We start from the raw sequence: 16,251 nt of genomic DNA on the forward strand, positions 1-16,251 counted from the left end.
GCCATGCCAGGACCTTTCACCCCTGTGAATTAGAAAGAGCTGCCACTTAAAACACCAAGGAACGCCTCCAGTAACTTTGCCCCAGTTCCCCTGCACCATGCTTAGTAGGCGGAAGCAAGAGTGCTGAAAGTCTGGCACGGAGGAGCGACAGAACTGAAGTACAACTGTCGGGTGATGACAGTCACGTATGTCCTTGCTTGATATCAAGTCCCAATACAATCATAGAAAACACTTGTATAGCACTTAACAGTGTCACATTCTTTTAAATTACATACCCACATAGATATGCGTATGCAGAGAAAACACAACACGGTGTGGCTTTTTCATTGTGCAAACATCAAATAATCTATTTGCACAAACTAAGATACCTACAACATCACCAAGAGATACAACACTTACTACCACACACACAGGTGACTGCAGACCGAAGCATCACAAAGTGTATATGTATATAGCCCTCTATAAAGTGGGTGCCATTATACCCATTTTTCACAGAAGGAAACTAAGGCACAAAAGCTACCTAGCAGGTGAGGGATGTGTATTTAGTCTGGCTCCAAAATGTATTTAGAATGCTAATGTATTTATTGTGGCTCCATAATCAGTGCCCTCAGCCATCACTTAGGCAGCCTCTCTCTGTCTAACCATTTGTTCAGTGTACCTTATCCTGTACCTGTATCAAAGTCTGATGATAATAAGAAGCCCGCAGTCTATGCCTTCACTGGGACATCATTTGTACCAGGAATAAGAGGCCCAACAGAGAACGCGGCTAGCCCACTGTTTTCACAATAAGGACCCCCAGCAGGCTGAACAGGAACATGTGTGGTGCCTCAAAGGTGTCTGTGACTAAGGCATCCCTAAGAACGGCACAAGAAAGTCTCATATTACTATCCAAGTGGTGGGGGACATAAGCTTGGACATCAGCCCAGACTTAGGTTCCAATTCTGCCTCCATGACATCTTAGCTATGACAATTTCTCTACACCTCAGCTTCCTAATCCCTACAGTGATGACAATAAAAACATGAAATGACACAGCACCCGACTTCCCAGAGTGTTGACAGCATACCACGGCCCCATTATGAGTTTGTCACTCTTAACCTCATCGACAGGCCTCACCTCTTGAGTTTCCATCTAACTATTTAAAACTTAAGTTTGGATTTTACACAAGAACCTCAAACCCAATTATTCTGAAGCCAACTTCACTTTATTTCCCAACCTGCTCTTCCCTGTTGCTTTGTGACCATGGGTGGCCCCATTAGTCACCTCAATGCTTGCGACAGTTGTCAAACATGCCCATAAACTCTTAACTGTCCTACCATGAAAAGAACTGCCTCTAGCTCTTAAGCCCTGGTAGGCCTTTATAAGTATCAAGAACAGCAGAAAGGATGCTAGATCATGACTTAGGTTAGATAAATAAAGGTCAGGTGGAATCCGCAACACTCTCTTGGTACATTTGTTCTGCAAGCCTTCACGTTCCAAATAATTCAGGCTACCCAGGGGCAACCACGCAGAAAGGCCACACAAACAGAGATGCCCTCACCCAGTCACTACAGCATTCCCAGATGTCAGATGCATGTCCAGGAAAGGTTTAAGATGAACCCAGCTACCACATGACCTCATGAGGAATCCTGGGCAAGACGTACCCCTCCATTGATCTAGTCAACCAACAGATTCATGAGCAAAAGAGTCTTTGTGTTCCAAGGTCAGTTGTTTTTCTGTAATAGATAACTAAAACCCCACATTCAAGACTTTACCTTTGAGATCTTTGCTCATATTCTATATCCAATTACAAATTTTCCACTATCTTTAAATGATTCTAGTCTATTGAAATGTCCCATCTTCACATCTCTGAATCAGAAGACCATCTCCCTAATGAGATGCTTTGCAGCCAGTTTTCCCTTTTGCTTCTTTGACAGCCAGGCCAGGTCTGACCTTGTCACTCCGGACAATCTCTGAAGCTTTCCACATAGCTGGATTCTGCAGCTCTGGGGTGGGGTCATCAGTCCAAACTCTGCCCCAGTCACACAGGGCCTTCAAGTCTCTGCACAGTTGTCCCCTGCTTGGCCCTGGCAATGCCTATCATTGGGCCAACGTTACTACATTTCAATGTTGCAAATTAAAAAAAAAAAATTCCCCTGGGAAGCATTGCTGGTCTCCAAGTCTAGGCTGAGTTCCCCTTTTCTGTGCTCCATCTGCACCTTTTACTCTCCTCTAAGTAGACGAGGCAGCCAAAAGGCAACTGCTTGGTTCTCACTGCACAAGAGTTCTTAAGCAACTTGAAGGGAAGTCAATGTCTTTTATACACTTGTATATCCTTTGTACCCAAGAGCACCAGAAAATGAAGGGCTTATAAACAGAAGTAAACTGAGCAAATGAATGATAACGTATGTAGAAGCAATTTTATAGTCTCATAAATCATCGAATTAGAATGGAAGTAAAAGCCAGTAATTGGGAGGCAGAGGCAGGCGGATTTCTGAGTTCGAGGCCAGCCTGGTCTACAGAGTGAGTTCCAGGACAGTCAGGGCTACACAGAGAAACCCTGTCTTGAAAATCAAAAGCAAAAAAAAAACCAAAACAAAACAAAAAAAAAGAATGGAAGATAGAAGTAAAAAAAATCACTATTTCAGGAAATACATAACATAGCAAAAAAAGAGAGAAAGTAATAAAATATAAACCTACTTTCCAGTATATTGACTATGTCTTTACTTGTGCAAATTATCACAAAGGCTCTAATTATCCAAGTTTTGCAAACAAGGAATTGGTGTTCTGGGGTGATATCAGACCAGGTCCCCAATATTTGGAGGTTTGGAAATAAGTACATTCTAAATATATACATATAAACTGAAGGACTTAGCTATCATCTTTTAATTCTGCCTGATAATAACATTTTAGGAGATAGCAGCAATCAGTATCATTTCAAATAAGAAAGTTAATCTAATATACATAAAACTCTGGAAATATACTTTCTTAAAATATGTAAATTAATGACTATTCTATAGTGTCCCTCTTTGTTTTTGTTGACATAGATTTGTAATATGAAATCCTTCATATTACACAGATTACACCTGAGCATCTAGGTCAGATTTCAAATTCAGTTTTATTCTCTAAAAAAAAAAAAAAAAAAAAAAAAAAAAAAACTACATACACACAGAGCTGTCACCAATCCTGCAGCAACTAAGACAGTCGTAACCGTCCAACTCTTCTTGGTCTTTAGTCCCCTCAACCATTTAAGACAGACACAGAGACAGACAGAGACAGAAAGAAAAAGACAGAGAAAGAACAGCTGCTACAGCTCTCATAGGGTTGTTGAAAGGAGACGCAGCTACTTAGCATTTCCCACAGAATCTGGCACACAGTAATTTTCCATCAATAGTAATTAGCATCACTACCACCAATTTCACTTCAATACTTTATCACAACAAAAAGTGGCTGGTTACATTCAGAAACAATTCTATGTGTGTTACACATATTAAATTACTTAATCAATATCAAGAACCTTAAAATATAAGTAACTTTTGACCCCAAAATTCTACTTTTCGGATTTGATCATAAGGCAAAATTACCCTCAAAGGAGTAAGAGTACTGTCTCTAACAATTTCCCTTTAGAGTCACCATGCACATTAGCATGCGGTTGGCTGTTCATTGGCTGTACAGTAAAGGAACCTGTTTAGCTCTGACAGTTTCCCAAACCAACCTCTTTGACACTGGAGTCCCTTTGAGTAAAGATTCATTACATGTATTAATTAGGGTTATTCTGCTGTGAACAGACACCATGACCAAGGCACTCATATAAAGGACATTTAATTGGGGCTACCTTGCAGGTTCAGAGGTTCTGTCCATTATCAACAAGGTCAGAGCATGACAGCACCCAGGCAGGCATGGCATAGGAGGAGCTGAGAGTTCTCCATCTTGTTCTGAAGGCAAACAGAAGACTGGCTTCCAGGCAGCTAGGACCAGGGTCTTAAAGCCCACACCCACAGTGACATACTTCCTCCAACAAGGCCACACCTACTCAATAAGGCCACACCTACTCAATAAGGCCACATCCACTCCAACAAGGCCACACCCACCCCAACAAGGCCACACCCACTCCAACAAGGCCACACCTCCAAATAATGCCACTCCCTGGACCAAGCATATTCAAACCACCACATTACAGTATCTTGGAACTACTTTTTATGATTCATTCTGAGAAGACCCCAAGTGTGTACACATGCTGCTGGTTAAGCTAGACCCAAGCTGGAATCATCTGGAGAGAGAATCTCAACAGAGGAATTACCTAGATCAGCCTGACTTATATACGTCTATCAGGGATCATCTTGATTGTTAATTGATGTAGAAGAACCTAGCCCAGTAGGGCAGCATCATTCAATGGGCGGTGCCCTGGCCTGTGTTAAGACTGGAAAAAGTTAGCTGAAAGGAAGCAGCAGGCAGCATGGGCACACTCAGTTCTCGCTGCTACCGAGTGTGGATATGCCATAGCTAGCTGTCGGAGTTCCTGCCCTGCCCTCCTCAACACTACACAATAGCCTGGAACTCTCAGCTGAACTCAACCCATTCTCCCCTAAGCTGCTTTTGGCCAGTGTGTTCTATCACAGTGACGAAAATGAAACCAGAATACATAGAATGTCATTGACAGTGTTCCTGACATTAGTCAAAACTAGAGGAAATACACAATGTCTTTTTAGTTTGTTTGCTATTTTTTTTTTTTTTGACAAGGTTTCTCTCAGTGCACTGACTGTCCTAGAGCTTGCCCTTTAAACCAGGCTGTCCTTGAACTCACACAGATCCCTCTGCCTGTGCCTTCTGATGGCTGGGATTAGAGGCCTGGGCTGCCACCACCCCACCCAGCTACATGATATCTTAAGGAAAGGTAGCTAGTGAGTGAATTACAGACTGCCAGTACAATGCAGGGCTTTCATGCTGCAGAAAAGAAATTATTAAAACTGAAGAGCCTTTATGTACAAGTCAGCAGGTTATGAGACAGGTTTTCCATTTCCAGGATGATTGGACTTATGGGTAGTAGCCTATATACAGACCGTGGGACAACATACTAAAATGCACGGCAACTGCCTGCCTCTGGATTGCTAGGACCTGATTTTCCCCCTTGTGCTCTGCAGTGTCTTTCTCTGAGCTTTTACCTTAATAATAAGCATGTTATCAAAATCATCTCAGTCCTGACCTACATTCAGCTCATGTGTTACAGCAATTAGAAAAGTGACTTAGAAACTCAAAAACAAACTGGCGAACTTTCGTAAAAGCTTCCATTAGCATAACAAAATTCCACTTTGATGACTTGCATGTAATGCTAAAAACACCACACACCTCTCAGGACCAACACCGTTCCCTTAACCTGTCAAAGGCAGGTAAGATCGCTACAGATAGCCAAAAAATGGTAACTTCAAAACCAGAAACACGAATCAAATACTCGCTGATCTAAGCCACGTTTATTAAGCTCAGAAACATCATCAGAAAAGGTTAAAATCAGGTTTTCAGAGAGTGGTATGTCACAGTTCCCATACAAATGTTAAAATACAAAATACACTCAGCAGGGAGGTGCTGGCACACGCCTTTAATCCCAGAACTTGGGAGGCAGGGGCAGGAGGATTTCTGAGTTCAAGGCCAGCCTGGTCTACTGAGTGAGTTCCAGCACAGCCAGGGCTACACAGAGAAACCGTGGGGGGGGGGGGGGGGGGGAGGGCGCGCAGGGGGAGGAAGAAAGAATACTCTCAACAATTTAAGCATCCATCCATTTGTTCTAAAGAGGCATAGAAATGAGACCCACTAACTTCTGCAAAGTTGTCACTAGGGACAGCAGCAGAGAAGCAACCTGTGGAAAGAGAGTTAGCTATGGCCTGGAAGTTCCTTTCTTTGATTTTAAAAAGCATGAAGTTTTGAAGTCAAAATGCAAAACATTACACCTGCTGATTTAAAGCAGTAAGGACACAAAAGACTGTTCCATTAATTCCTTTTTTAGGTCCTGATGTCAATCCAGGATGGCTGGAACCAATCAGGCTGTCCCTGCTGCTGTCAATGGTCCTCAAGTATCTCAACACTCACATGGTCTTCCCTGATAGTTAGAAGCAAGATCAGGGACCATTCTATCAGGCAAAGAACCCACAGGAATCCCTCTCTGAAACTCCAGAAAAAGTCCTAAGGGCCCAAGGAGTCATAGTCCAGTGGCCGGACTGGTTCCCAGCAAACCAGTTCACAACAGAACCAGAGAAGCTTGTCCTACGAATTCAACCTTCCAAGCGGCCTCACTGAGATCTCGTAGGTGTGCTGGGCTAAAGCCAAAGAGTAGCTGCTAATGTTTATGCAAAAATGAGGGAGGCAATAGGTGTGAGCAGGTGCTTGCCTCAAGGCACACACCCACACAAGTCCTTTGAGTTCCCAGAGGGCCTCCCAAGAGACCAAGCGACAGAGGCAACCAAGTGACCCTTCCATTTCCAGTGCCGTATCTGGGCATCTCCTCCACAGTTATGCATTATTCCTGCTAAGCTTTAGCAAACCATGGGCCTGGGATCTAACCAGCTAGACTTAAATGCCAGCCCTGACCCTCTCTACCAGGTGCATGATCCCAGCAAATACTCAACCTTTTAGAGCCTCAAGTCTCTTCTTTTCTAAATTTGTTATAAGTAGTAGCTGATGAACGGGACTGGGGCATGGTTGAATTAGATGATGCGAGTGAAACCCCCCAACACACACACACTATACCTGCTCCACTTTACCAGGTACCAGGCTAGTAGGCAGTGCTAGAAAAGGAATTAAGATGGCGGGGAATGAGCTCGGATGCAGGTTACAGCTCAGGTTCTAAGAGTGTCTCTATTTCAATGGGGCAAGTCAGGACCAGCTTACACATTGAGTGATCAATACAAAATGAAGGAACTTTAAAACATCTTGCTCAAAATCAAGAATTTCTAGATAGTGGTGGAGATCTACCAGAACGCAGCGTCTTTGACTCTGGAAGCATATGGGGAGATACCACAGAACAATAATACAAGTAGCTGCTGACTCCTCCACAGCTGCTCCCTGCCCCTACCTCCAACTGGTACAGGAGTTTAATTCCCATCCCAAAGAAGGGAATAAAAAAAAAATGATATTAAAACTCAATTCAACTTTGGTATCTGTAGGTGAAACTCAGAGGACATGATCAGGTCACGAGATCAGAGGCCCCATGATTGAATTCTAGTGATTTTATAAAAAGAAGAAAGACTATTATATAAATAGAAGGAAGACTATACACACACAGGCATGAGCATCCCCTGTCTCGCCAGGTAAACCCATGCAGCATAACAGAACTTTGCCAAGAAGAAGGCCAGCAACAGAAGCGGCACCTGACCTTGGATGTGCAGAAATATGAACCAAAACCAAATTTATAAAAATAAAATGTGACTCGAGTACATCCTTAAGTAAGGAAAAGCTACTCAATACCTCAATACTCAGCTTACAGAAAGTATCAGGAGGTTTTCATATCCTCACTAAAATAATAGCTACCTTTCCCTCTCTTTAGATGTCGCCACAAATCCTTCGTGCTTGTGACCTAGTGTCTGCTAGTCAGCCCCATTTCCTAAGCTGGACTCCATAAGGGAGGACAACAGACTTAAGCAGATGCTGAGTGCTCAGAATGGTACCAAGAGGAACCAGTGCAGTAGAAAGCAGAAGCAGCCCTGAAGGCGACAATAAGGATGCTTAGAAACACATCCATCTGTGTCTGCTGATAGAACTTCAGGGTCTGAATGAAGATCACCTCAGTGACCAGAGGCCTTGTGAGACAGGAGGCTGATCACACACCTTCCAGCTAGCCTTCTCTATAAAGGGTACGTGTATTTGCATGAAACATGTAAATATACAACTGTATTGCATCAGCTTTGAACACCAAGAGCCTGTATCCCTGCCCTGCACTAGAAAGAACAGCTTGGAAGTGGAGACAGCGAAGAGGGGGCCCTAGAGCCGCAAGGTCAGCTCACTTGCTTGCTGGCTATGTGAACTTGGAGGATACACACACACACATACACACACACACACACATACACACACACACACACACACACACACACACACACACACACACACGGCTCCTTAGGCAGGCATAGCCTGTGTGACCAAGAAAGTAGACCAAGTTCATCACTGACTACAAAGAAGAAAGCGTAGTAAGCTAACCTTACGAATCCCCAAGCATAAAAGAGAAATGCGAAGAACAACAGACAGCATCTAAGATCAATCAAACACTTGACACGTTCGTGACACATTTCATTTTGTAATAAAAACAAAGAAACACATGTGACGGAGAAAAGCACTAGAAAGCAACAGAGCGTGTCAGAACCTGCCTTCTCCCCACAGACCATCTTCAACCTGTCTTTCCACATGCTCCCTGAGAGTCCTGCAACCTAGGAGAGCATTGTAGTCCACTCTCCATGATGTCCGGAACATGTACAAGAAGGGCTGCGAAAGTATTCGTTGAGTGGGCTAAAGAATCCATGAGAAGGCTGGGGAGATGGATCTGGTAGAAGGCCTGGGTGCCACTGCCAGCACCCACCTGGCAGATTCCAGCTGTCACTCAAGATCCAGGAGGTCTGACACCCTCTCCTGGCCTCTGCAGACACTGTATACATGTGGTACATAGCCATACATGCAGGCAAGCACTCCTACGTATAATACAAATAAACCCTTAAAGAAAAGAGCAATGAGAAAGCAGTTTTACTCTTCAGAAGGTAATAAAGGGTCCCCCAAAGTCTTACCACCTCTTGCTTGCTGAATACCCTCCCAATTCTTCAATATATTAGGGCTATTTTAAAATGCAACCCAATCCTTACCATTAAATAATGGTGATTCCACAGGAAATATGGTGTCAGCAACATAATCATAATGTGTTAACATTTTTATGTGAGAACCAGTGTATACATCTGGAGGTGGTTGCACGTGCCTTTAGCCTCGGCATTCAGGAGGCAGAGGAGGCAGATCTCTGGGTTCAAGGCCAGCATGGTCTACAAGTGAGTTCTAGGACAGCAAGGGCTACACAGAGAAGCCGTGTCTCAGAAAAGAAAGAAGAGAAAACCAATGTAATGTTTATAAGTAACTTTACTCCCACTATCTCGTTTAATCATCACTGGTATTATATAGAAAATAATGAACTTTATTGTTGTTGTGTTAGTGGTGCAAAGAGGAATGGGTGAAATCCACACCGATTTACATCCAAGGCAAAAAGCATTTTGAACTAAAAAGAATGCAGAAGCTGGCCCTGTATGGCCTTCAGATAGAAATTTATAATGGATCTGGGAAGGCTAGTCTTAGCTGTCAACTTGACTATATCTGGAATGAACTACAATCCAGAAATGGAGGACATACCTGTGAGAGATTTTCTCTTTGGTTTAAAGTATGTGAATCCACTTCTAGCTTGGACCTTAGAGATAAGAAGATACACACCCTTAATCCAAATCTCAAGGTGAGAAGACACATCCGTTTAATCCAAATCTAAAGACACTGACTGCTCTTCCTGAATTCAGGTCCTGAATTCAAATCCCAGCACCCACGTAGTGGCTCACCACCATCTGTAATGAGATCTGACACCCTCTTCTGGTGTGTCTGAAGACAGCTACATGTATTTACATATAATAATAAATAAATCTTTAAAAAAAAAAGACATATCTTTAATCTGGGCCATACCTTCTGCTGGAAGCCTATATAAGGACATGGAAGAAGGAAGGCTTTGCGCTTGCCACCCTACCCTCACCTTGCTAGCACATCATTACTTCTCTGGCAATGGAGCCTACTACGTCAGGATTCGAGCATATTCAGACCCGCTAAGACACCCAGCCTCGTGGGACTGAGCAAGAACTAGATTCTTGGACTTTCCATTCACAGTTGGCCATTGTTGGACAGCAGCCTGGAAGCCATTCCAATAAATTCCCTTTTTCTGTAGAGATTCAATCAATAAGTTTTGTGACTCTAGAGAACCTAATACAATATCATTCTCTCATTATAAGTTATATCCTGTTCTTTCTCTTTATAAAGTTCTGAACATTGCCTTAACCCATCAGAGGGAGAGAAGTATGCTGTTGGTGACAGCTACATCCTGAACCATAGACCTGCCTGGTTAGAACATGACTTATACACTTGCTCAAGAGAAAAGGGAAAGAAATAGGACCTTCTCCGATGACACCCGCATTATCTAGAAAAGATAAGACTTTTATGTTTAAATTGCTAAGCAAATTCTATCTTGATCATCTTAAGCGTAAAGGATACATCCTGCATTCCAAAAACCAAAATACCTAATCCAAACAGATACTATCTTGTCTCCTCTGTTTAGAAGCCAGAAGAGAACAGAATTAGCTCTCCGGTCTCACATCCATTCATCAACACATAATCCCGCGCTCTAACTCCATGCCAGGCACCAAGCCAGGCACAGTACCTGGTGTAACATGTAATTATTTGGGATTTGCAAGGTATCCCTCTTTCCCTGAACCAAGATTAATAAAACCTCCGTCTTAAATATTAAGACAGCGCCTTCACCTTAGCTGTCACCTCTGAGAACATTCAAGAAATTAACTGCAACTTCTAAGATCAGAGAGCTTCTTCCTTCATCTGTCTTACCATTTCAATGCTGTCAGGTGCTAAAAAATAGCGCACGCGCGCACACACACACACACACACACACTCACACACACACTCACACACACACACACACACACACACACACGCACACACCTCCTTTTGTCTTTCTTTGGACTCTACTCCAAATAAAATAAGTGATGGCACCCAAATAAAGAACAACGGGAAACACCTCCACGCACAGCTTTTCTTTCCAACATGACAACACAAATGCAGAGCACTGTTTAAAGAGACGGACGGAGGACGACACACAATTACTCCTGCGGGTGCATGAACAGGGCGCTCTAGTCCCCTCAGCAAAGCCTGCAGTCCAACTTGGAATGAAAGAAACATTTTTCCCCTCCTGGAAGGGAAATAAAAGAACTTAGGAATCGATTAATAAGATGCCTGGCCCAATCAAAGAAATCGATCCTGTATTTCTCAGAAATGAGATTTTAAACAGACACCACCACCCAAAGATTGTGCATGAGCAAACGAGTCACCTGGAAGACAAGGAGAATGGAGCGCTGTAGCTCACTGTTTTCTCTGGGAGTGGGTCAGCAAAAAAGCACTGTGAAGCTACCTCGGGAAGGCGGGAGTTTGTTTTGTTTTCTCTCGGATCCATTTAGTAGTGAAGGACTTTCTTCAGTGTTTTCACAAGGATACCTAACACACTCATAAAATCTGACCTATCTCCGTTAAGACTTTGTTTTCTCCCCCACCCGACCCCCCAGTATAGCCAATGACTTTTATGGGACAGTTAGTTTCACTGCACTTGGGAATTATTGAAAGCATACTGAAGTGGTAAAACAATGATTTTATAGGAAAGCTAAACAAGGGGCTGGGGCAAAGCAGGTAAAACAGATAGGCCAAATCAAAGTCAAACCCAGCGCCCAGTGACAGTAACCTTAGCTCCCAGTGTAACCCTACACCTACAAATATTCATCCACCTATCCTGAACCCACGTCTCCATGGAAGGTAACCTGAGTAATTTGTAATCCTGTTTTCCCTCAGTTCTTTTAGTGGGCCTGGTACCTCAAAGACAACTATGTGCTGAAGTACTATCTACAACAGTCTCAGCAGATCGTGAGAAGCCCCAAATTCCTCTCTGAATCACTAAGTATCCAAACTTGGCAGTACAAGTAATCCTATACTTTCTTCTTATTTCGTAATTTTTCTCAGCAAACTGGCTCTTTATGGGGCAGATTTCAAGACATAGCCATAGCATGGTATGGATAAACTATAAATCAATCAATCATTTAATTTTCAAAATAGCCTTCTGGACATATTGGAGAATCGTCAACCCACTAGGCACTTAAAGAATGTTCAGAGATAACTCACCTAACCTGGTGCAGTGGTGACACCCCTTTATGACAAAGATAGAGAGGTTACTGGCATAAATGCATAAACAGCAAAACCAAACTTCAACTGAGAATCTTTTATTTCTGCTCTGTTCTCAAGGTCGTGCAATAGTGCCAGTTCCTACATATATCTAAATAAACCCTTATACGCAGGTAACATTACAACGCAGCCCTCTTTCTTGAACTGGAAAGTATTCAGTCTTTCTCCGTACAGCCTTAAGTGAAATTCCTAGAAGGCACTGGCAAATCTCCGCCAGGCCAATCTGCAGTGGAAAACCATGTGTCCTACAGGATGACTGAAGGGCCAACGCTTCTAACCATCTACTTCAGCACTGCATGGCAACAGCGAATCATTCTAACACCATCACCACAGAAATTGTATGGGATCGAACACAGTTCACGTCAATGAGTGCTTGACCACAAACAGGCAGCTCTGTGGAAATACAATTTCTGGAACAAAACACTAGGCTTGCACAATTCTAGAAACACGTCTAAGTGTTCCGTTCCAGCGCTGTGCTAAAAACTTTTCCTACCTAAACTTCCCAGCACAGGGCTGATCTAATACCGGTTGCCAAACCATGCACACCATGCACAAAAGCGGCGTGCACCACAACCAGAGCCAATGCCTGTCCCTGCCCAATCCTGCTCAGGCCGGGTTGCAATGTGGTTTAGTTCAGTCTACTTTCTGGTAATGTGTTTTTAAAATCCCGCCACGGCCCAGGTCATTCCTTTAGAGATCTAATAACAACCAAATGACCGGACCTGCCGGGCACTTAGCGAGCCATTCTGCTTATGGCTTTTTAATAGCACCTGGAGTTCTGCTAAGGGGAGAGCGGAAAACTCCAGCTTCCCCGGAAAGAAAGTCCTGCGCCGGGAACGCGGAGAGGCGCGCGGAGCGTGGTCCCATCTCCCGCAGTCCCGCCGGTCCCCTCCGCGCCTTTACCTGTCAGCCCGGCCTCTCTCCCGACGCCGCCCCTCGGAGCCAACCCCGGGAGAAAGCAACCCAAGGCATCCCATCCCAAAGAAAGAAAGCCGAGAGGCTGCTACTCCAGGCAGGGGGCCATGGGCCACCGCGAGATCCGAGAGGCGACATGCCGTCCGCGCCCCGCACCTACCAGATAATCCATGTACAGAAACGCCTCAGTTATCCGGAGATCAGACATCCGGCAGCCTAAAGCATCCGGAATGGCTCCGAACCCGGAAAAAAATGCAGCGTCTCGGGCTGCGAGCGAGCAGCTCCTGAAAAAGCCAGCAACAGCGAAAATCGCCGAGAGCAGCCGAGGAGCCGAAGATTACACCAGGGGAGCGGTGATTGGCCGGGAGGGCGGGCAGAGGAAAAGAAGCACGCTCATTGGCCGGAGCGTCTATAAAAAGCAGGCCCCCGGTGGAGGGCAGCAGAGAAGCGCGGGACCCAGGACGGGGCTGGTTCCTGTGTGCTGGGGGAGGGGCGGGCGGAAACGCGCCGCGGCCCGCCTAGCTTCGCCGGCTCCCTCTACCTCCAGTCCGCCGCCGGAGACCCGGTAAAGCTCCCAACCTGGGGCTGAAGAGCAGCGGCGTCCCCGCCCGCCCCTTCCTAAGAAACCAGCCCGGAGCGGTGGGAAGCAGAGTAGTCACCGAAACTTACTTTCTCTGCCCCGAGCGCCTTCCTGTGGCCTTGAGACGCCGAGGACCTGCGGGTTAGAAGGGCAGACGCCTTTAAAAAAAGCAAGCTGTGCAGAACTGGGGACCGCGTTGACCCTCCAGGGTATCTGCTAAGACAGACAACTTGAACTTGCCCTTCCTGCGGCTCAGCACCAGTGCAGCCCAGACTAGGAACCTAGAAACTCGCTAGTAAATTGATCACCCCAAACACTAAAGGAGACTCTCATCTGATCTTTGCGTGCATAAAAGTCCAGTTACATTGACCATTGTATCTATTGGATAATGCCCCTGAATAAAATGAGCGGTGGGATTGTGAAAGTCCTCTAAAGGTCCCAAGTAATACTGTTCGTGAACCTTATCTTAGGAAAAATACGTCTAAGACTTGTGCATTTCCTAGTTAAAGAAAAATATAAATAAATAAATAAATAAATAAATAAATAAATACTTGGAATTGAGTGAAAATGGAGTCAAACAAGAGGTAAAGATAACAATTGGTTCTGGATTTTGTACCTTCCCCTCGAAGATTCAGGCTAGAAAGGGCATATACTCAGTCAAGGCAAAGATGAGTGCGGATAAGTGTGCCATTTAGAGTTGGCACCCACTTCAAAAATGAATATTAAAAGTGTGCCATGTCTTTTGTACCAGTAATTCCATTTCTAGAAATTCTTAGGATAGAGCTGTGGGCAGCGTTCTAAGTGAATATTTGCTGACATATTTATAATAGAATCTTGTCGGGTGTGGTGGTATCTTTAATCCCAGCAAAGAGACATCCAGATCCCTGAGTTCGAAACCACCTAAGACTACAGCAAGGCTATACAGAGAAACCTTGTCTCTGAGAAAAAAAAAAAAAAAAGAAGAAGAAGAAGATGAAAAATCTTGGCCGGGCGGTGGTGATGCACGCCTTGGATCCCAGCACTTGGGAGGCAGAGGCAGGCGGATTTCTGAGTTCAAGGCCAGCCTGGTCTACAGAGTGAGTTCCAGAATAGCCAGGGCTACACAGAGAAACCCTGTCTCGAAAAACAAAGAAAAATCTCATATGATTTGTTAACATGGCACACTTACACAATAAAACTCTGTACACCTGTTAAACATTTATGAAGTTTTATAATATAGTGAAGTTTACAGTGAACTTATATTCTGTCCTCAGATGTCACACGTCAAAGAATTCTGAATGATAGAATTTGGAAGACAAAGTTGCAAAAATACTATTCTGCAAACACTACCAAACACTGCTATCCTTTAAGGTGGAGGTGACTGAAGATTCCCTCCATCCTTGCCCCTACACATACACACACACACACACACACACACACTTTTTGTGTGAGTTTTCAGGTAACAAATATTATCAAAAGTTTATCCCAGGGCAGTGAAAATAGTTGTTATACAAAACTATATAGTTCATTATAGAAAACCATAGAATTCACCCTAAATATACACATAACCGGGTAGGGTGTGGAGCACCCTCTGCTCCCAGCTCGTGACTTGTGTGACTAGATGCATTATCTAATCTCTCAACCTCTTTCCTCAGGTACAAAATGAGGAAAGATGGCTTTCAGGGTAATTAGAGGACTTTGATTGTATACATACACGTGTACAGGGCTGGCCGTTACTGATATAATTTTCAAGATATATGTGTTTAAGTAATAACTTCTTGAAAGAAGTTTTGTCATTTTGTTTGTTTTGTTGTTTTACTCTGGGTCTGGGAGTCTCAGTTGCATTAAGCCTATAGATCCAATTTTGATTTGTTTTTCCTTGCCATTCTGTTAACTCAAACTCTATGTAAGTTTAGAAAAGATTTTTGACCTGGATTCTGAAACTGAAAGACTTCCATAAACCTGGTGTTTGTCACATCTGGCTGAAACAACAGAAATCAAAAAGCCTTTCAAAGGTCTAGCAAAGGTAACTCAGTCAAGCAACAATTTGGGTTTTTTTTTTTTTCTTATTTTTGTTTTCTGTCTCCTTGACTCAGCATACCCCTAATGAGATACAGAGCTGAGTTAGCAGAGACCTCCCATCCATCTTACTGATTATGTAAAGTTTTAAGAGGTCTGGTAATATCTATGCAGAAAACGAGCACTTGGGAGCACTTGGCTTCTGCATTTCCTTTAACAGCTAAATTTAGGAAAACATCATTAGGCTAAATAATAGCTTTTGCTGCCTCTAGGAATCAAAATCAGTAAATAGACCCAAATCAGAGGCATGAAAAAAATCTGTCTACAGCAAAGTTCTGAAGATAGCATCATGACACTACCTTAATCTGAATCATCTGCATCTTTATTATGACTGTGAAATGAAATAATATGAGAACATGTTCAGTCTAATGTATTTCTAAAATCATATTTTGCACTTTGGAAAAGTCCTTGAAAAAAAAAAAAAGACAAGCTACAGCAGAACTCCATATGGAGTGTACTTTTTCAATTAGGTGTCTTCTGAGATGGTAATAGAATTGAATATTCCCACAGGGTAGAGGGCAGATGTCCAATCCACCGGGATGGCTTCAGCACAAGGCACTGCTAGCAGTGGTCGTGGGATGCGTTTATTCAACTCACCCTACTGCATGCCAATTAACAGCTCTCAGTAAGGCATGATCTCATTGGGTCCTGCCTTGCTTCAGTTAAGAACAATGACTCTCTTCCAGATTCATAAGAACACAGGTACAAA

General features: G+C 43.7%; 1 protein-coding gene across 3 annotated transcripts in view; it reads right to left on the reverse strand.

Annotated features, from left to right (window-relative positions):
• The window catches only part of Arl15 (ADP ribosylation factor like GTPase 15), a 370,731-nt gene extending 357,506 nt beyond the window's left edge, over positions 1-13,225 (reverse strand). For all 3 annotated transcript variants that reach the window (XM_052159499.1, XM_052159501.1, XM_052159500.1), the window contains exon 1: positions 13,065-13,225. In XM_052159499.1, coding sequence (XP_052015459.1) covers positions 13,065-13,112 — 48 coding nt within the window. In that variant the 5' untranslated portion in view covers positions 13,113-13,225. The remainder of the gene's footprint in view (positions 1-13,064) is intronic.
• Between the last annotated feature and the right edge of the window lie 3,026 nt (positions 13,226-16,251).

This window comes from Apodemus sylvaticus, chromosome 16 (assembly GCF_947179515.1).
Source record: "Apodemus sylvaticus chromosome 16, mApoSyl1.1, whole genome shotgun sequence".
Lineage (NCBI taxonomy): Eukaryota > Metazoa > Chordata > Mammalia > Rodentia > Muridae > Apodemus > Apodemus sylvaticus.